The 20,886-nt window shown below is 52.1% G+C and overlaps 1 protein-coding gene across 5 annotated transcripts in view; it reads right to left on the reverse strand.

Annotated features, from left to right (window-relative positions):
* Positions 1-20,886, reverse strand: part of ACAP3 (ArfGAP with coiled-coil, ankyrin repeat and PH domains 3) — a 73,672-nt gene that overhangs the window by 32,133 nt on the left and 20,653 nt on the right. For all 5 annotated transcript variants that reach the window (XM_039390847.1, XM_039390846.1, XM_027728625.2 and 2 more), the window contains exons 2-4: positions 6,360-6,417; positions 2,557-2,676; positions 1,965-2,018 (exon numbers count right to left, since the gene is read on the reverse strand). In XM_039390847.1, coding sequence (XP_039246781.1) covers positions 1,965-2,018; positions 2,557-2,676; positions 6,360-6,417 — 232 coding nt within the window. The remainder of the gene's footprint in view (positions 1-1,964; positions 2,019-2,556; positions 2,677-6,359; positions 6,418-20,886) is intronic.

Below are 20,886 nucleotides of genomic sequence, written 5' to 3' on the forward strand. Positions count from 1 at the left end.
GTTTACTCCTCCCTGTGCATTAAAAGGTGGGAATTCTCCAGAGCTCAGTGTGTTCATCTTCCACACCCAAAGCAGTTTTAAGCCTGGATTTTACTGAGCCTGAATCAGGACGAGTCCAGGCCCCGTGCTATGGCAATAAAAGTACAGAACAACTGATTTTCTTGAGTGTGGGGGGGGATACTTTCCCTTCTTTTTAACTTGTTCCAGTTGTACAGACTGTCCTGGCCACATTCCTGGAGTAAGCACTGACAACTGTTTCCGAGCTGAGATCCTCAGGCGTGGATGAGCCAAGACACACAGACACACACACAGAGCACAAGGCACTAAAAATAACCCAGCTAATTGAACCCCTGTCGGAAAGGGCTGAGGATGCAGCAGTCATTCCAAAGCCATTTCCTGGACAGGCACTCACTCTGCTGCACATCAAGGGAGGAGGATGCTCTCCCGAGGCTGTGGGGGAGGGAAGGTTGAAGCCCAATTCCCTGGGCATGCAGCTGGGGGTAGGGAAATGCTGGTTTGGAGAGCCCCTGAGTCACCCAGGGAAGGGTGATGCCACATCTGACAGCTCTGGGAAGGGTCCTTCTGCTGCTGGGCTGGCTGAGGGAAGAGCAGTCCCTGCAAGGAGCAGGGGAGCAGGGGAAGCTGCACAGCTGGTGCAGCAGAGCCTGCAGACACAGCTCTGCATCCCGAGCTTTCTGGCTGGGACTGCTCCCTCAGGGCTGGGCTGCACCACTCACCCAGCTGTGGGCTGCACCACTCACCCAGCTGGGATGTGTGAGACTTAGAGACTTCAAATTGCAGGTTTGGCAGGGAGCCACCCATTGGGCACCTTCCTCTTCTGGGAGGTTTTGGATGTTTGGGATGGAGGAAGGGCAGAATTTAACTCCTCGTGTTGTGATCCCTGGAATCAAGGGGGGAGCTTCTCAGGGCTTCACGTGCTCCTTGGCACAAAGGTTTTAACATCAACTTCGAGCAGCATCAGAGAATCAGGGTTTGGCTGTCTCTGCTTTGACACAAGCACAGCTTCCCTCTGATGCTCCCACTGATTTATTCCCTCTCTCCTCACCAACAGCACTGCTGCACAGCTGTTTGCTCCCAAATATTCACAGTCCCTGGAGACCTGCATGTGCAGTACCTTTTCCCTGTCATTGTTTCACTAGGAAGCAGCCCTTCCACCTGCTTCATGAAATAATTACATGGACTTGCTGCAGCTTCTCCCCCAGCTGCACGTGGTTATCTTGCATCCCAAAAGCAAGAACTGTGCTTAATGTGCTCTGACAGGGGCACCGTGGAGGAAAGTGGGTCAGTCCAGTGCTGACACCCTGAAGCTCCTTCACTTTAAAGCACTTGTGCTTGGAGCTCTTACAGGCTTAGAGACTTCAAATTGCAGGTTTGGCAAGGAGCCACCCATTGGGCACCTTCCTCTTTGGATGTTTGGGATGGAGGAAGGGCAGAATTTAACTCCTTGGGCTCTGTTAGTGGGATTCAGATGGCTCAGGAGAGCCACATCTGGGCACTGCCCTCCTTTGGGCTCAGTGGAGCATTGATGTGTCCTGTGTGTTAAAATCCTCCCCCCCAGAGTTGCTCCCAGAGCTGATGCTGCTCCCAGGACAGTGCAGTGCTCATGGACTGACCCATTCACAGCCTCACTGGTGTCCCAATGCCACAAATTTGAGCCCCAGGCTTCAGGGTCTGTTCCAAATCTGCAGTAACAAGGTTAAACATGCAGGCTGTTCACAGCCAGAGCCCAGTGTGTCCTCACTACAGAATTCTCTGCCACCCAAAAAGAAGAACAAAGCATCTGGAGTGGAACCTTTGTGAGTTCTCCCTCTGAGGAAAGGGTTTCTAACCTCACCCTTCTTTGTGCAGTGTCACATAAACCAAACACAGGAGACCATCAGTCAGTGCCTCGAGGAAGAGGGTGCCAGGAGCACCCAAAGGGACAAGAGGAAGCAGCACCTTACCATGTGGTAGTTGATCATTTCCTGCAGGCTGTCTCCGAATTTGTCGAGGCACTCCTGCAAAAAAAACAAAAAAACAAGGTGAAGAGAACTGGCAGTGAATTGGAGCAGCTGCTCTGCATTCCCAGGGGTGCAGGGGCTGAGGGGGGACTCTCATGAAGCCTCTGAAGAGCCACTCTGAGTTTGGCAAGGAGGCATTTCACCATGCTGGAGCCATAGGCTGCCTGTCCTTTGCAGTTCAGTGCTGGAATCAACGTGTCTGTTGTCTCTTGCTGGGCTGGTTCCCCACGTTTCCTACACCACTGATGCTCATTGACCTAGATTCCAACAACCTTGCCAGCACTGTGCTTCTTAAAAGTCCAGATCTGCCTGCAAACAACGAACCTCACTCTGACCTTTCAGCTCTGCCTGATCAGACAGTCTCCACACCCCTCCAAAAATAAAACCTCACTCTGAACGGCTGCTCAAACAGCAGAGGGGTCTTGGAGGTGTGATCCATTCACAGCAGCAGGAAGCTGGACACTCCCCAGCCCTCCCTGTGTGCCATGCTCCCTCCCAGGGGTGGGATGCTCCCTCCCAGGGGGGGATGACTTACCGAAATCATCTCATCCTTCTTGCACTGCTGCGACAGGTCCCGGACGCCGCTGACAAAGTGCTTGTTGGTGGTGATGTAGACTTTGCCTGCTTCAATCATCCCACTGCAGAGCTTCACCAGCTGCACAGGGACATTCCACCACAGGGAATTACAACCAGCTCGGGTTTAAGGACCCAGCCCACAACCCCAGAACCCTTACATTCCTGCACTGACAACCCCTCACTGCCCGTGGCTCAAACAGGGCTGCAAATCCCCCCTCGTGCTGCCCAAATCCCCCCTGTCACTTAGGGACAGCAGTTCCAGGCTCTCTCCTGAGGACAGCCTGTTTTTTCCAGTGGGTTTCTCCTGCTCATTCTATCCTGAGGCATCAGGAGTGTAGTGAAAGGAACCTGATCCCACAGGCTGGCTGGGCAGGATCAAGGACTGACTCCTCAGTGCTCAGTGAATGGGATAAACTGTGGAAAAGGCAGGGAGCATGCTGTTCTTTGGGACTGCTGAGTCTCAGAGCCCAGCTGACTGTTCTGGGTACTGGTGTGTACTGGTGGAGACTTGTTTTTCCCCCGGAATGAGGGGAAGCCAAAATCCAGCAGCTGAGCAGCCAGGGAAGATCTGTGTTCCCTCACATGCAGGTGAACCATCAAGGCTGTGGGCAACTCTGAATTATTCCTACAATTCTGCAGCCCTGGAAAGCTTTGCCCTGGGAGGGATTACAGGGTGTAACTCTGGACCAACTGTGACTTGGTCCAGACCTTCTGATGGGCCTTGGAAAGGGCCTTGTCACAGTGATGTTACCAGTGAAGTTACCTGGAACTGGCAGCAAAACAGGGTGTCTTCCCACTCTGGAATTTGCTGCAGCACAAGGACACATCTCCAGACAGCCTTTCTTAACTTTTGATAGTTTAACAGCTGCAGGGAACATTCCCAGACTTCCCAAACCACAGCAAAGTGCCTTAGCACGCCTGGAACTGGCTCTAAGCTTTAGTTTAGCCAGAATTCCTGGCCATTAGCCTATCTCCTGTCAGCCAAAGCTCCTTGTAAGAGGCTGTGTTAAACAACTTAAGATAAATCCATAACCATAGGCCCAAGAGGTTTGCAGCAGTAAGGGCTGGGCCACTGAGCAAAAACCTTGAAATCTTTTTGGTTTGCTTGATTTTTGCTTGTTTTACCTCATCACCCTTCTGGGCTTCTAAACTGAGTGAAAAAGTGATGAAGAGCAACACTTGGAAAGCAAGTTTTCCAGTCTCAAAATCCAGCAGCTTTTCAGGGATAATATTTCTACTAAATGAAAGAATGGCTTTAGGAATCTTTGCCTGTCAACCAGCCTCAGGTACAGGCTGGGAATGAGGAGCTGTCAAGCCTGGTTTGATGCCAAAGCCCCGTGTGCTGTTTTGGGGCTTGGGGCTTGTTCTGTTTATGCAGCCCCAGGGCTCTGGGGTCTGTTCTAGATGTGGAACTGCAGAATTGCCTCGGCAGTTCTGTAAAAATACAGCTGAGTACATCAATGTACAGATATATCTGCAGCCACCTGTGGTGTATCTGTGCACACATCACATTTTCAGCCCTCACTCTCACACCCTCCCCTGCCCCTGCACTTTGGCTGTGAGCAGATTTGCACATCCCATCCAAACCCAGGGAAGGAAAGCAAACAGATGCAGTCCCTGTCCCATCTGGAGCCCAGACGTGCACCGGGGGTTTGGACGGATCCCATGGAAAAGAAATCCTCGGATTCACTGAGCCCAGAGATCCCTGGAGAAGTTAAATACCTCTGAGACCCTGCACCTCTGCCCTGCTCTTGGTAAACTTGGTTAGAAAAAGAAGTAAAACCCTGTGCTTTTAGAGGGACTGGAGGGAAGAGCTGATGCTTTCAAATTTGCAGCCCAACTGACACCTCCCAGAGGCACCACGGAATGATGGGGCCTTTTTCTTTTGGAACACAGGGAGGAGTCACAGTCATTTCTCACCAGGTGTTTTCCTCCTGCACAAACTGAAATTTTGGGTCTAGAATGCCTGAGACTGGGGATCCTTATCCCTTAAATATCTAATGCCCAGTTGAGGATCAGACACCAGATCCCTGTTGGAAAAGCTGAGTACAGCACAGGAGAGGGAAGGGACAGCCCCCCCTGGAGCAAAATGCTGCCTCCATAGTACAGCCACCAAAAGAAATACGTGCTCAGCATCCTGCCTGGAACGTGGCTGGAGTGGGGATGCAGTTCCTGTCCCATCTGGAGCCCAGACGTGCACGGGGGGTTTGGACGGATCCCGAGGAAAGGAAATCCAGCCCCTCCTGCAACGTGGCGCTTTCCAGCCTGACCTCTGAGCAAACACCCCCGGCCAAGGCTGTGTCACCAGGAGCTGAGGGCCAAGGCAGCACAATCCCAGTCCCAAGGGGAGCAGTGGACATGGAGCACGGCAGAAAATTAAGGGAATCTCTCTGCAACAGCCGCCGAGCCCGGATCTCTGGGTGAATCACTTACACTGCCTTTCACCTCCACTTAAACAGGTGTTAAAAGGCTAATAATTTATAAACTAAGTGCTCAGGGGCTCAGCAAGAGGCAGAGGACCAGTCAGGCCTTGGCAGTTTGCTGCTCTGTAAGAACCAGCCCTGCCAACTGTTTGGGTACCACTGACCAAGGTGCCCACCAAGCCCTGGAAAGGCTGCCCTGGGCAGAGGAGAGGAGCTGGGCCATCCAAGGGTGATTTGTTGGGAGAGGGGGTGATTGAATCTGGTTTAAATTTACCCTTAAAGATCTAGTTTAAAGTCCAGTGGCTCTTGAGATGCAGACTCCAGCCTCCCCTGCCCTGGAGCCAAGCCTGATAAACTCATTGCTGACAGTGACCGAGCTCTTGCACTTCCACCCTCATCCTCCTCCCTCCAGGGCTGTTCCTGGCACACCAAGTCATTTACCTGGCATCAACAGGGCCAGAACCAGAGCAGTTTTCACCTTTTTCTTCAGGGCCTCAGCTTGGAGGGGAACAGACAACCCAAACCCCTGTGCAGCTCTCCCCAGTGACACCAGTCAGCTCGTGCACACAACCATTTCAAGCAGCTTGATCAGTAAATAGGTTTTGTAGGACACAGCTTTGCCTAGGGCTTGTGGCTTCAACAAAGCCCATTTCTCCATCAGATGCAGGAGTTTTATCCCTTGTGAGCTCTGGGGGGGATCTCACAGATAAAAAGCAAACAGCTCTTCTGGCTCGTCTTCGTCATTTCTCTCTGTTCTCCTTTAGAAGCAACTCGGCTGATGTCTCTGGCAGCAGGAGGAGTGGGGGTGGAAAAGCCACCTCCCACCACAAACTTAGATCCAAACTACCAGCTGGAGGTAAAGAATCCCCAGCACCAGTGCAAAATGGCCAAACTGGTCCCCGAGAGGGGATTTCCAGCATCAGATTCCAGCTGCAGTCTGAAGGTGGCCCTTGGTGACCTGCAATGTCTCCTCACCCCCCTGAGCTGGCACAGTGCTGTGAGGGCACCAAACACCTCCTGCCCCACTGATATCACAGGTAAGAAGGTGGAGAGGGGAGCAAACAGCACTGACAGACCTTGCCACAGCAGTGTCAGTCCCCTGGGATCCAGGAGCGGAACAAGAAGCCCCACATTCCCCATCAGGAGCCTTCTGCTCCTCCTCCCATCCCTCTGGCAGTCACAGAGAGGCCCTGCCAGGTACCTGTCAGCAGAGGGAGACCTGGTCCTGGTGACAAGCCCAGTGGGTTCAACATTAGTTCCCTGGTAGTTCAGGTTTTAGAGGAGGCTCAGGGACTCCTCAGCCCCTCCTCAGACACTGCCCTGAGCTGCCCCACCTCACCTTGTCAAGCTTTGCCTCGATCTCCACCACATCTGTCTCCACCTCATCGATGGTTGCCCTGCAATCAAACAGCAAAAAGGGATAATTAATTAACTGATGGCTTGTGGTGACTGGGAAAGGAAGTCGTAGGTGAGTCAGGATCAGAGGGGCTGAGCTGGGAGTGCTGGAGGGGACAGGGGAGGGATTGCTGTCCCCACTCTGGAGTTTCCTGCTGCTACACACAGTCAGGACTGAATTCCTCAGGAGAAGGAGGATCACACCTCCTCAGGAATGAATTCCACAGGGCTGGGGAAAGAGATGGGGATTATTTTATCTCCTGCCAGTGCCGTGGAGAAATTCAGGTGGGCTGTGGCAGCCACCCCCAGCAAAGTCATTCAGTGTTCTGACTCTGCAGGCAGTGCTGCTAATTGGTAGCAATGCTAATTAACACAGAAACAATCACTGTTCCACCTCACCATCCATTCCCACCAGGCACAAATTCCTTGTCCCAGCACCACCAACCCCCATTTCCAGGCTGTAACTGTGCCTGAAGTGCAGCCACGTGGCAAATTATGCCCTTTGAACCTCAGGAACCATCACTCCAGCAGAGCAGAGACACATCTTGGCCCTTTAGTCACCCAACAAACACCACAAGACTCTTTCACACACGTGGGGCTTTCCTTGGATAGGGAGGAATCTGCTCCACGATTGCTGGGACTGTTCTCTCTCCACGTCACTGGACAGATGTGACAGCAAGAGGCCATTGGAATCCAGCTGCAGAGGTCACCAGGCCTCCCCCACCGAGTGAAATATTAACATGACATCAGGCATTTGCAAGAGGCATTCCCAGACTCAGGCATGTGCTGTGGAATGACTTTTTGGAGGCACTGCAAACCTGGGAGTGTTCCCTGGCAGAGCTGCTCCACTGGGATGGTTGTTCCTGTAACCACACACCTGGAAATGTGGTCAAACCTCACCCAGGGCATTCAATCCCAAATCTCACCCTGCAAGGAGCTTCTGAACTTGGTGGGCTTGCAATTTTAAAAGGCTGGTTCCTGAAATGTCACACTCGGGCTTTAAAGAAATAAAATCCAGCCCTGAACAGGAATGACAGAGGAGAGAATCCATCCTGCTCCCAGCAAAAGGACAGGACACCCCCAGAGCAAAGGGAACAGCAAAACTGTGCCCCTGGGGCTCCTGTTGTCTTCAGTGACAGCCCAGGAATATTCTCCAGCAGACTGAAAAAGCACTTCAACACTTATCCCACCCTCTTCCTTCTCCAGAATCCAACCTCCCCCCCCCTCAGCCTCCCATCATCCAGCCTGGAAATGAAATCCTGGTGCCTCCCAACGGGAGCAGAGCCTGCCTCGTGCCCGGGGCTCTGGCCACGATCGATCTGCTACCAGCTCTTTGAAAAGCCAGCCAAAAAAGGAAGCCTCTCTCTCTCTCTCTCCCAAATAATGCTGCTCTCTCCAGCCTTCCTGCCTCCCATATGGCTGCCCCACACAAATGGCAGCCTGGCTGTGCCCTGGGGGGGGGCAAAGCTTTGGAGAGAAAAGGAATAATTAAAGAGCTTCTTTCAGGCAATTTTTTATTTATTTTTTTTTCCTGTCTGTCTCTCTCTCTCTCTCTCTGTCTCTCTCTCTCTCTCTCTCTCTCTCTCTCGCAGCTATTTTTGTTCTCTGGGTTTGGGAGTCGTGTGCCTTCATGCATTGTGCTCTTACTTGCCAGATTGAATTTTTCCACTTGGTTTTCTCCGTGCTTCTGATAGCTGGACACAAAAAACCAGCTTAAAAAAAAAATATATATATATATTAAAAAAAAAAAAAGAGAGAGAAAGCTGGGATTTCTGGGGATGCTTTTCTTTTCAGGAAAGCAGGAGCAGCCATTGTTTAATCTGCAGAGGCGAGTCTGGCAGCATATTTCCTGCCAGAAGGTGGAGAGAGTATAATTTACTCCCCATTTTTATCATAACACATGGAAAGGAGTCGATATATTTGGACTTTTGTGGAGGAGGAAGACATTTTGGGTCTGGTATCTGCTAAGGGATGAATACAACTGCCTATGGCTGGGAGAGCACGAAATCTGAACTTTATATTTGCTGTGTGGACTCGATGTGAAAGGCTCCAAGTGTTTGATTTCAAGGATGGTGATCTGAGGGACTTACTCAGCTCCAGGACTGGGATGGAGTTCCAGCTCCCTCACAGGGAGCAAAACTGAACTTTTATCCCTCCTTTCCAGATCCACGGGGCTTTTATATCCCAGTGAAGTCCTTGGGGAGGTGAATTATGAGGCTGAGATGTTGCTGGGGGTGGTGCAGCCACACATTCATTTTGGATAAGCTGGAAGTGGAAGACAAAAGGACCCCAGTCCTCCATCCTAACTCCTCCCCTGTGTCTTTTCCCACACTCCTGGTCTTGTTGGCCCGAGATTTTTCTTCCTGCATCCTGGCCCTTTGCATCCCAGGGCCTGATCAACACCTGATTTCCCATCCTTCAAGGGTACAACAAGCCTAAGTTCCATGGAGTCCAAAATGTCCTTATCCTGCTCCCTGATGGCAGTTCCAGAGCTCACTGATCCTGCTTCCCTAGAAAAATAACAGCTTTCAGTGCAACTCCCTGCAGAACACAAGCACCGGGCTAAAGCCTCTGCCAACCCCAAATTCCCAAAATTAAACCCTCCCACTCTTCCACCAGCGTGTCACAGCTAAAAGGCAAAGCCCTCTCAGTTACACAACGGGCTGGGAACCTGGAATGACTCCCTGGGGATGAGTAAATGCCACCTCAGCAGCGCTGAGCTCCCAGCGCTCCATCCCGAGGGAATCCAGCAGGGAGATGAGCAGGGGTGGGAAGTGGCCCATATGATCCCTGGCCAGCTCACACGCCACGTCCACAGCGTTTGTGCCTTCTGACACAGACAGGGGAGCCCAGGCACAGGAGGCAGCTGCCCTGGGATGCTCAGCACACGCTCTCCCAGCTGCAGGAATCCCGCTGGGAAACCGAGGGATTCTCCCAAGAGGGAACTGAATCCCTTCGCCAGCAAAAAAAAATAAAATAAAATAAAATAATAAAAAAAAAATAAATAAAGCCAAGTGCCAGTGGCTGGGCAGCTCAGAGCAGTCGTAGTCATGGCCTGGCTGGGTGCCCTCTGTGTTTCCTGGTGCTCTTCCTGCTCATGCCCTGCCAGCCCTTGGGCCGTTTCCGTCAGGAGGGGAGAGAAAACAATCCCCGGCCTCATCTGCTCGAGTGGAGCCCTTCCAGCTGAAGAGATGAGGCTTGGGTTTCCTCACCCAGAGAAAGCAGCAATTCCCCACAGTCCAGAGGGCTCTGCACTGTGCCTTTTTTCTTCTGTCCTTCAAAGGATCCCACTCGGAAGCGGGATTTTTACGGGACTAAAATCTCACCGAAGCGTTTTTACCCCCCACGGGGGCAGGAATGATGAGCTGTGCTGCTGTCAGAGACACATCTGCCCTGCACCTCCCTCTGCCTTGTCCTACCCACAGTCCCAGCCAAAGAAACACCAGCAAAAGAAACACTTGCTTCCAAAAAAAGTGATTAATGCAAAGTCCACTGTTGTGGAAATCAAGTCATTGGCACCACAAGCTGAGTGGGAGAAATGTGGGAGCCTAAAACTGGAGTTTATATAAGCTATATAAGTCTATATAAGTTTATATGTGCTTGGAGTGCAGCTGGGAGGACAGGGCTGGCAGAGGAGGATGGGCAAAACCAGAGGGAAATGCCACCCTGACTGAGGGCACTGGCTGGGATGGGTCCCTTTTGAGCTGGATTATCATTAATTATCATTAATCACCGTTTGCTCCTGTAACAAAAGAGATGGATGATGACTGCAGCAATGAGCAGCCCAACACAGAAATCATCCCTGAGCCTCAACTTCCCCATTGCTGAACTGCTAAACACTGGCTTCCCAGTGAGACTGTGAGCATCCAGGGATGAATCCACGCCTGGCAAGTGCTGGGGATGCTCAGGTGACACGAGCTGACTACAGCAAAGCCCAGTCATGTCTTCAATTAATGAACCTCAGCATTAAATAATCTCATGTTACCACAGCTGAGGCGTGGAGTGATCACCAGGCATTGCTCAGAGAGGCCTGGCTGCATTTTTCCCATTGCTTTTTCTCCCTGCTGGAACAGTGGTCGGGGCTTTTTTCGGCATTTCTTTGTGAGCTGAGGGGCTCTGACACCAACACACACGTGTGCTACGTGAAGGCAGAAACCCAACACCGAGCCGGGTATTAAAAAGTAATAAAATGACCTAAAATTGCTCGGTTACCTCTGGTAACCACATGAAGAAGAGAAGCAAAGGCACACAAAGCGTAATTCTGAACTATTGGCTGCTATAATAGTGACTTGCTTATCCCTGCAGCTGTCAAAGCAGCTCACAAAGCTGCCTTAATTAACCATGCCCTTCTTTTTCCTTGGGAAGTGCATTTGGCTTTCCTCCCTTTGCTGGCAGGGAAACTGAGGCACAATAATACAAAGACTAAAGGGTTGGGGTTTTTTTCAGTGTTGATGTTCAGAAAAATTCTGTACTCAGCCCCCAGGTTGTCAAACTGGTCCAGTAAGGGCTCCTTTGTCCCTAAGGCACATTTAGACACAAAACCTCTCCCTCCACCACACACACAAACCAGCTGCAACTTTTTACAGTCCAGCACACCCAAAAAGCACCTCGGCTTTCCCAAGTGCCACCCAAAGCAGTGCTACAGGCTGGGGACAGAGTGGCTGGAGAGCAGCCAGGCAGGGAGGGAGCTGGGAGTGGGGATGGACAGGGAGCTGAACATGAGCCAGAGTGTGCCCAGGTGGCCAAGAAGGCCAATGGATCCTGGCCTGGCTCAGGAACAGGGTGGCCAACAGGGCCAGAAAAGTGATTCTGCCCCTGGACTCAGCGCTGGGGAGGCCACCCCTGGAGTGCTGTGTCCAGTTCTGGGCCCTCAGCTCAGGAAGGACATGGAGGGGTTGGAGCAGGGCCAGAGAAGAGCAACAAGGCTGGGGAAGGGACTGGAGCACAAGTGCTGTGAGGAGAGGCTGAGGGAGCTGGGGGGGCTCAGCCTGGAGAAGAGGAGGCTCAGGGGAGACCTTCTCACTCTCTGCAACTCCCTGACAGGAGGGGGGAGCCGGGGGGGGTTGGTCTCTTTTCCCAGGCAACCATCAGCAAGACAAGAGGACTGGGTCTTGAGCTGTGCCAGGGGAGGTTTAGGTTGGATATTAGGAAAAATTTCTTTCCAGAGAGGGTGCTCAGCCATTGGAATGGGCTGCCCAGGGAAGTGGTGGATTCTCCATCCCTGGAGGTCTTTAAGATGAGACTGGATGTGGCATCAGTGCCATGGGCTGGGAACCACAGCAGGGTTGGATCAAGGGTTGGACTGGATGATCTCGGAGGTCCCTTCCAACCCAGCTGATTTTGTGATTCTCTGATCTTGGGGCTGATCCCGCCGGGAGCAACATCAGCAGGACACGTGGGATCCAGGCCAGCCCCCATCACAGTCAGTGGGAAGATATCCCTGCAGCAGGAGCTCCTGGAGATCCTGCTTCCCTCCCTCTCCCTCCACTGGTGCCAGCTCCAGCTCGGGCTGATTTGTGTCTCTCACACCTGTGATGCAGCTACTACATCGTGTTCCCACTCCCTTACAAGCCTCCCTATTTCTGGCCATAAAAGCCTCCCCCCTCAAGGGGAGGGGAGGGAATTTGGAGCCCTTGAGCTCCCACCTGGGAGCCAGCTGTTCCCAGCTGCTGCTCTGGGCACTCCCAGGCTCCCTGAGATCCAAACCTCGGATGAATCCCACCCGAACCAGGAGCACCCCACAGTCAGAGCAGTGCTTTTATACCTTTAGGGCAACTCCTAAAAACCCCACCTTGCCCCCAGGAAGGTCTGCAAGGACACAGGCATAAACCCACTTTGCTCCCAGCAACAGCAATGACTGTCAAATCCAGGGAAAAGGGCTAATCCATGGCTGGCAGTGACACCTCCTCCACGGGAACATCTTCTACAGGCAGGGAAAGGGCTGCTGTGTGAGCCTGATGTGTTTGGAAGTGAGCCCCGGGCACATCCAGGGCAGAGACAACGTTCTCCAGGCACCCAGAGCATCCAAGATCCTTGTTTGATCCAAACCAGGCTGCTGCAGGCCCTACACTACCTGTCACTGCAGGGATGTTCAGGCTCTCCCTCAGTTAATGCCGTGGCACAGGGTGAAAGCTGGCATTTCCAGAGCTCAGGACAGGAAAGAGGAACTCCTGGATCCTGGGGCTGGTGGCCACAGTGTCCATGGGAGCTTTTATCAGTCTCTGTGCCTCTTTATTGCTCTTAAAAGACAGAGGAAAATAATTCCTTCCCACTCTCACAGGAGTGTTTGGAGGGTTTCATAAATAATAACAGTGGCAAAATGCTCAGAGAGTCAGGAGCTGTAGGTGTGCAAAGCAGAGTAGTCATTATTATTATTATTATTATTATTGTTATTATTATTGTTAAATCTGACTGAGTTCTATTAGAAATGGAGTGGAACCAACATTTGCCTTGGTGAGGTGAGCTCTGCCCTGAGCTAAACAGGGATATTTGGCCCAGACACAAGTCATTTCTCATTCAGCTCCTTCTTCCAGAACCATCAGCAGCCAGACAAGGTCACTGACAGCTGGCAATCCCACCAGCTTTCTCCAGGAATTAAAATAAACGTGTTCCTTAAAGGAGTTTTGGGATTTTAAGTTCCACATCCTCACTATCTGCAAGATCCTGTATTTCTGGAGGTTTTAACTGAGCCAAGCACTGACTGTCAGTGGTCACTCTTTAGATTTTCAGATAGTTCTGAGTGATTCATTTTTTATTAGTTACTAACCTCCCTAAATATCGATCTGAAAGCCTCTGTGCCCCGCAGCATCCGCTGCTCTTCCTCCTTTCTTCCAGAGAATAAGTACACTTTGCATGGCTGTCAATGGGAGCAGACAGCACCATGGCAACAGCTCCATGGTGACAATATCCATGACAACCAGATCCTGGGCTTGCCTGGCTCCCCATTCCCAGGGATTTGCAGGGCTTTTTGCATTTGCTCATGGAAATGGCACGGGACTGGTTCAGGAGACAGTTCAGTGCAGCCAAAGGTCTCTGAGGGTGAGGAGCAGAGGATTCAGGATAGTGCTGGAGATGGGAATTCTAAGGAGTAATGGAACTGGACATGAAATTCCAGCTCAGCATCCCACCTCAGCTGGAAAGAGGATTTGAGAAGGGACTGAGGAGCTGCCCTGGATGAGAATTCCTTCCATTAATGCCAGGCATTCCTGAAACAAATCTCTCTAAAACATGGATGGAGCCTGGATGCTCCCGTTTCACACACATCCCACAGCTTAGGGGGGAATTTAAGGCACAAAACTGGGACTCATCTTGGGGAACTTCAAAAAGCAAATAAGCACAAAAGTCCCCTGAGCTCCGGGCTGGACTCCTGCTGGAAGAGTCAACCCAGAACTGGGAAGAGAGATGGTGAGGAGTAAAACCAACCAGAAGTCAGGAAGAACATGTGGAAAAAAGACTCCATTGACAGGAAACCTTCCCATCTCCAGCCCTGTTGCTCTGTCAGCAGAGTGGCTCAGACCCAGCACTGATCCCTGCCATGCACACCAGTTACACCCAGAGCTAAAGAGTGTTAATTTAGGATTAAGTCACACCTGAGGCTTCAGGGGCTCCCTGGATGCTGGTCAGGATGCTCCTGCCATCTGTTTCTCCTTTGCTTCTTCCCTATTCCCTCTCCCAACCAGCCCTTCACCCCAAGCACCCACACGTGGTCCAGGCACAGCTCACTTAAAAATCAGGAGCCACCTCTTTCAAACTCAACCAGACTCTCCCATCACATTCCCACCAATCCCAATCCTTAATCCTTGCTCTTCCATGCCTTCATTCACCCTCTTCAGAACCTGCCTCTCCTCCTGGTTGGGGGAGCACAAAAAAAACCAACCCCATGGAACAGCCTGGATAGCTGAAAACTCTGCACACAACTGAGGAAAGTCAGATCCAATGTATTCCTGCTGGTGCCTGGGTTTAACTTGGCTGAAGGGAGCTGCTTTCATGGCCTTGAGCCTGATGTGCACAAATTACTGACAGCACATGAACATCACTGTCCTCACTTGTCTCTCACTGTCCCTCTTTCCTTCCAGAGATGAAGCAGTTCAGCTGGTGTTGACTCCCCTGGGCCTCAGGGACTGTTGTTCCTTCATCAGCAGCAGGATCAGGATAAACTGGATTAAAACTCAGTTGGGTTTTAAAGACCAGTAACTTCAGTGATGCTGAAATCCCATTTCAGAGCAGCAAGTTCACAGAACTACCAAATATCCCGAGTTGGAAGGAACCCACAAGGATCACCGAGTTCTCACAGTGAAAGCTCCATTTCTCTTTCTGTGGATCAGTGGGAAAACCCTGCATTTAACACCAGGAGGGTGAAGTCCTGTCTTTCTTGGAAGGGCTCCTGGTTTTACTGACAGCACTCTGGATCAGGAGACATCACAGAAAAATCCCCTTCATCAGCTCCTGTTGCTACCTGCTCTCACCTCCCCTCCTGAAGGTTCATTTGCTCCCTTCAGATTCTTGGGAAAGGCAGCCTGTTCCCTTGTCCCCTCGTTATTTATCCCCTTTTATCCCTCCCTGTGCTCCCAGTCTGGCTGCAGTGGGGAAGGGAGCTCCCGCGGTCCCCGCTGGCTGCACAAAGGAAAAGTCAGTGTTTATCTGCTCCTTTGGTATGTCCATCGCTGCCCTGCTTCCAGCTCGGCCCACAAGTCTCGCTGCAGCTGGAATGAACGCCTTGGAATACCGTATTCCAAGGGTGGGGCTGAGCCGGCTGGTGGCTGGGAGCGGGAGTCCCGGAGCCAGGGGCATCCTCACCTCTGGCAACGCCTCAGCCGTGTCAGCAAAACCAACCCGTCATTCCCCGCCTCGGCTTTCCCTGCCTGGGAAACGGAGCCGCTTCCACGGAGCTGCGCTGTGACAGCTGGGACACCCTCGGAGCCCTTCAGGCGGGAGACGCCGCGAGGAGATTTACTCCCAATATTGCCAGAGATTTATTAACACACCCCCGGTGCTGACAAGCCAACAGCACAAACGCTGCGCTCCGTGCAAACGCTGACCTAGATTTTGAGGAGTTCTGCTGGAATCTGGCACATGGGATGCTCTTGCTCGCCGGCTTTTGAGTCAGCAGCATCCACGTCAGCAGGGAGTGCACGGCTACCTCCGGAGCTGGCCCTTTGCTGCTGCCACTCAGCCTTTCACAGAGCAGAACAAAGATTATTTTCGCTTTTTCCACCCCCCCAAAACTGAAGGCAGAACATCTGCCAGGGGCAGAACGAGGTTTGGAACAACCCCTTGGCACTTCAGCTTCATTAGCACCGGGACAGGGCAGTGCTGCCTGTAAATGCCTGGGGTACAGGGTGAGCACAGGGTGGCACAGAGCAGCCTTGTGATGCCAACAGCGACCTGGCTGTGAGGGAAAGGAATTCCCACAACACACCAGTTGAGTTTCCAGTGGAGAGGAGGAGGACAGAGCTCCTTCCGAGCCCTGCAGGGAGCGGGTGTCACCTCACTTGTTGTACCCTGGGTGAGTGCAGGGACACTCACACATGACTAATCATCTTGCTTCATCAGGTTAAGGAGAGAGGTCCAGTTTTACTAGAAAACACTGGTTTTCTTCCTGATTTCTCTCTGTGTGAGGGATTGGCTCCTGGTGCTGGACTCTCATGGTGCTGGTCCTCACAGAGCTGCTCCTCTGCCCGTCCTGCCTGCAGGGCTCCCTTGGAGCATCCAGGCTTGTCCCAGCCCTTGCCTGGCTCTGGCAGGGCCACAACCACAAGGATCCTTGGCTGGAAGCCCTGACAGCACCCACAGCACCAGGAAACCTGCAGGAGAGACTTTTGGAAGAGAAGGTTTGCTCAGAGGCTCGAGGTCTCTTGGCAGGTCAGCAAAGGGCCAACAGCCTCCTGCTCCACATGGGAAAGCCAAGGCAGGGAGGATGAACTGTCCCACGTGCTCACACTGCAAGGGCTGAGAGCAGCTGCTGCCAGGGCACTGCTTGGTGCTCTGAAAGCAAAACCCAGGGAGAAATCACCAAAGGGGTGTTACCACCACAGTCCCCACCGGCAAAGGCTCAGGGGGACAGTCCTGGAGCCAGCCCTGCCTTGCAGGGCGTGAGACACCAAATCCTCCAGCAGATACTGCCCTGAAAACCTTCCCCTCATCCCAAATCCGATGGGATCTCACACGTGTGCCCAGTGCTGGGCACGTGCTTCACCCAGCTCACTAAGCTGGAACAGGAACCAGAGTGAGGAAAGAAATGTCTTTGCAGAACCAGTTGCACAGGTACAGCCAGTAAATGAACCAGATCCAGAGATGTGCCCAGTCAGGAATAAACTCAGGAGTTTCCTGCTGCCCTTAAACCCCTGGGTGCCAAGGCTGAGCTGGCACACGCAGATGCCTCTTGCTAAACTGGGTATCAGAAGCAATCCTGGTTTGCTGTGGCCTCGCTCCACCTGCATCACTTGGCATTAAAGAGCTCACTAACAACCTGGAGTCCCACAAAAATGCCACCCACAAAGCCACAGTGTTTTCACATCGTGGCTGAGCATCCCAGGCCAGCCTAAACAAACTGAGGAAAAGAGCTGTCACCCCCAGGCCCCTGCGGGTCAAACTGCAGGTTGTTAAATTTCTCTAAGTAAATAAAAATATTTTCGCTGCACTGTTATGGAAACGAAAGAAGGGTAAAGCCAGGCACGAGAGGGGGGAGGAGGAGGTATTTTGGAGGTCTGCATGAGCATTGTCCAGATATCCTTGCCCATGGAACACTGTGACTCCAGCAGACACTTCCAAACACAGGACATATCTAAAAATAAGAAGTATGAAATCCTTCTTATTTGCCCGTGGGCTTTTCTCTGGCACCATTAATTCTTTGATTCCTCCGTGCCCCACGTGATCACTTGTCAGCAGAAGCTGCAATTTGACCAAAAAAAATCAAATATCACAAATTAATTATCAACTCCTAATTCGGCCAAGCAAGTGAAAGCAGACAAGCTGGATCTGCTGGCACGGGGTACTGAGCACACATCCCCCACTCCTGCCACAAATATCATCCTCAACACTGAGCCAGAAGGGCAGGACAGATGCACAATCAGGGTGTAGTGGCTGTAGGTGGGTGATGAATTGCAGAATTGACTGTTAAATGTCTATATATTAAATGGAGGCATTAAATCACACCCTAAACCTGCACAAGTGAGGAATTAGACCCTCCAGCTGAAGGCTGCAGACCTTGCCACTGATCTACATCAAATTAGAGGACATCAAGAGGGATGAAATAGGTTTTTAATTCGAAAACAAATCTGTTTCACACAAAATCCTGCAGCCTCGCACCTTGCCAGTAACAGTGTGGGGTGGCAGGTAAAGTCAGGGCCTACAGCTCACGAGAATTCCACAGGAAAGTAGTTTTGGAAAGAAAAAAAAGCCCCACTGGCAGATGTTGTGTGGAGCAAAGGCTCCTGCCTCGAACCAGAAAGAGCTGGACTGCGGATCTTGTTTAGTCTATGATGGTTATTGCTGTGGAGAGAGCTTTGTTTTACTCCTAAATACTCCTTCTCCCACACACAGGCAGGACCACAGTGCACACGCAGAGTTTGGCAGCAGTGTTTGAAACCTCGAGCTGGAATGCAGAAGGGATTTCAGGGATCGATGGGAGCCAGGGAACAGGCAGGGGAAAGACACGTCGGCAAGAACGGGAGATGCTGCAAACCCAGAGGGGGCCAGGGAAACCAGGCAGAGAGGGGGGGTCAGCAAAGGGAAGGGGAGAGAAGCGAGGGGAAAGTGCTTCTCTGTCTCTCCAGGGTCTGAGCTCACACAGAGCCCATGGGAAGCTGCTGGCTGGCAGTAGCTGGGAATGCAGCCCCGGCTCCGGTTCCGCAGCCTTGCAGCCCAGAGAGCTGTGCCACAAAGCTCTGCCAGGCCAGGCTTTGCTTCCTGTGCCACTCAGTGTTCCAGAACCCCCCGTGCACCTGGGCTGGCTCTGGACCCTCCTCTGAGGAGCCAAAGGGGAGAGAGAATGGTGAGAAAGCCCCCATTCAGTGAGGCAGGGCAGGGAAAACGCTCCCGCTGCCAGTGGCAGGTGTCCCTGTGGCACAGATAAATGTCCCCCTGGCTGGGAACACACATCCCACCCCCACACACACACACACACTCCGGCTCTTGTTCCAATTCTTCCCATTAGCTGCAGAACAGGAGCCCATTCTGGGGGCAGGGGATCATCTTGCACTGATTGCTGCTTGTCCCCTGCCTCGCCGGGGCGTCGGGAGCTCCGGAGCCACCGCTGGCCCCGCACGTGGAGCGCTGGCACACCCGGGGACAGGGACAATGCCCTGCCCTGTGGCCACAGCCACAGGAACTCCATTGTGCTCCCCAACACTGGGGCTGTGTTCCCCTCGGCCGGTTCTCCCGGCTCCGTGAGGATTCCCGACCCTCTGCCAAGGCTGAGCCTCGCCGGCCTTTTCACGCCGGGGTTTCGCTTCCCCGTTTCCCAGCACGGCGCTGGTGCCCGTCCAGCTCTGCTGGCAGGGGCCACATTCCCAGCTCCCCATCCTGCTGGAAGCCCTGACCCTACAGAACCCCCGGATTTCTCCCCTGTGACCCCCAAAAGGAGCTAGGTTTGCGTGAGGAACACGGCGTTTGGCACTGCTTCCCGCAGCCTTTGGGAAGTGCTTTCCCGCTCACCGTGCAGGGTCACTGGGAAAATCCACCTCCCAGAGGGTTTTTTTTTTAATTGCTCAAACCCCTCCCCTAAGTGGAGAAGTGCTGTGATGCAGGTAAAACAGGGGAATCCTAGGAATGCTGCTGGGATAAACATAATCACCCGAATCAGTGCCAAAATGCCACGGGAACTCATGGATTTGCAGTCTGGAAGCAGCAGGGACGGTCAGGACTGTCCAGTCATGCCTGCATCACTCAGAAACATCCCACTGGTCACCCCAAGACCTGATTCTACTCTGCCAATATCTATTTCCAGACAGAAGGAATTCTTTACCCCCGAGAGCAGCGACATCCAGAACTAAACTCCCTGGGAAGAGACACTGATGTCCCTTCCATGTGCACCCTGCCCTGCCTCACCCTTCCTAACATGGAACCTAAACCTCCCCTGACACAGGGATCTCTCTCCCAGCCACAGAAGGAGCTCTGTCCCATTATCTAAGGCAGAGAGAGCATCTACCACTTTCCCTGGATAATCCCTTAATTAGTGTGGCCTCCAAAATAATCCTATTGAACGGGTTTACACGCAGCCCAGTTTAAAACAAGCCACAGATCCCAGGGAAATGGCCAGTCTGGCACTCCTGGGTGTCATTGTATTAGCTGATTAGTTCCCTTTTCTATCTGTTGTGCCCAACCCTCCCAATCTTTCCACAGCACTAATGGACCTTTTGGTTAATAAATCACAGCTTGCTGGGCTTAAAGGCCAGAAGATATTTCCCAGATCCATTCCAAGTTGGCACCCAGGAACAGCTTGCAGGCAGCACCCTTTGCAAGGAAAATCATTCCCATGCCAGCAGCTCCATCCTCCCCGTGGAGGCTGAAGGAGCAGGATGGGGATTAAGACATTATTAGCTTGGCCTCTTGTAGGAGAGTGGGAAGAAATGTTGTTACTGATTCATGAAGACAGATAAGGAAACAATTGCTCTGCTTATCCGACTGTGGTTGGGAATCAGGGATCTGTGTGTGCCCTAAAGCACTGGGAAATGAGCTCTCACCACATCCTGCATCCACACAGGAATCAGGGGTGCTGCAGGAATTACACCAGGGGGCCTGGTGCTTCAGGCAGTTAAAGAAAGCCCTGAGGAGCAAGAAAAGTGCTGCCTGAAATCAAACCCCTGGGGCTGCCAAAAAAAAATAAAAAATTAAACCAACCTGTCCTTTGGGGCACAATAACAGTTATTCTTTCTCCTTTCTCTCTCTCAGTGCACGCACATAAATATGTGCACTGCCCTTTTAACTGCAAATACTGAGCAGCTCTGGGAGGACAATGTCTGGAAAGGTTTCCTCCCATTGCCAGAAGAAACAAATGTCTTGTGTGAGAGATGCTGGCTGGGGGGAGAGAGGGGGCTGGGTTTGGATTGGGCTCTGAATGTTTTTTCTCTCCCCTCTTCCCACTCCCTGTTTCTCCTCTGATTCACAAGGAAACCACAAAGCAAACTCAGGGCTGAATGAGACTTGGTTTTGTGAATGTTCTGGCTTTTTTTTTCCCCTTTGGACATTCACTTCCTCCCCCTGCAGCCCAAATCTCCTCCTTTTTTCCAAGCAGCCCAACACAAACCCTGCAAACTTCCCCCAGTGTAAACACCACCAAAACCTGGCCTCGTATTTCATTTCCTCTGCAGAAGCCACTGGGAGTTTACAGGGATGGACAAAGGCAAATTTTAGTGCTCTCCTTTGGTCCAATCCTTAATTTCAACTCTTCCAACACCTTCATGTGAGGACAGACTTAGAGGAGCAAAAGCCCAGAGTCACTCAGTGCTTTGAGCTGTGCAGTCCAGGAGCTG

Source organism: Pipra filicauda, unplaced genomic scaffold (assembly GCF_003945595.2).
Source record: "Pipra filicauda isolate LSUMZ 115617 unplaced genomic scaffold, ASM394559v2 scaffold87_size3191425_pilon, whole genome shotgun sequence".
NCBI lineage: Eukaryota > Metazoa > Chordata > Aves > Passeriformes > Pipridae > Pipra > Pipra filicauda.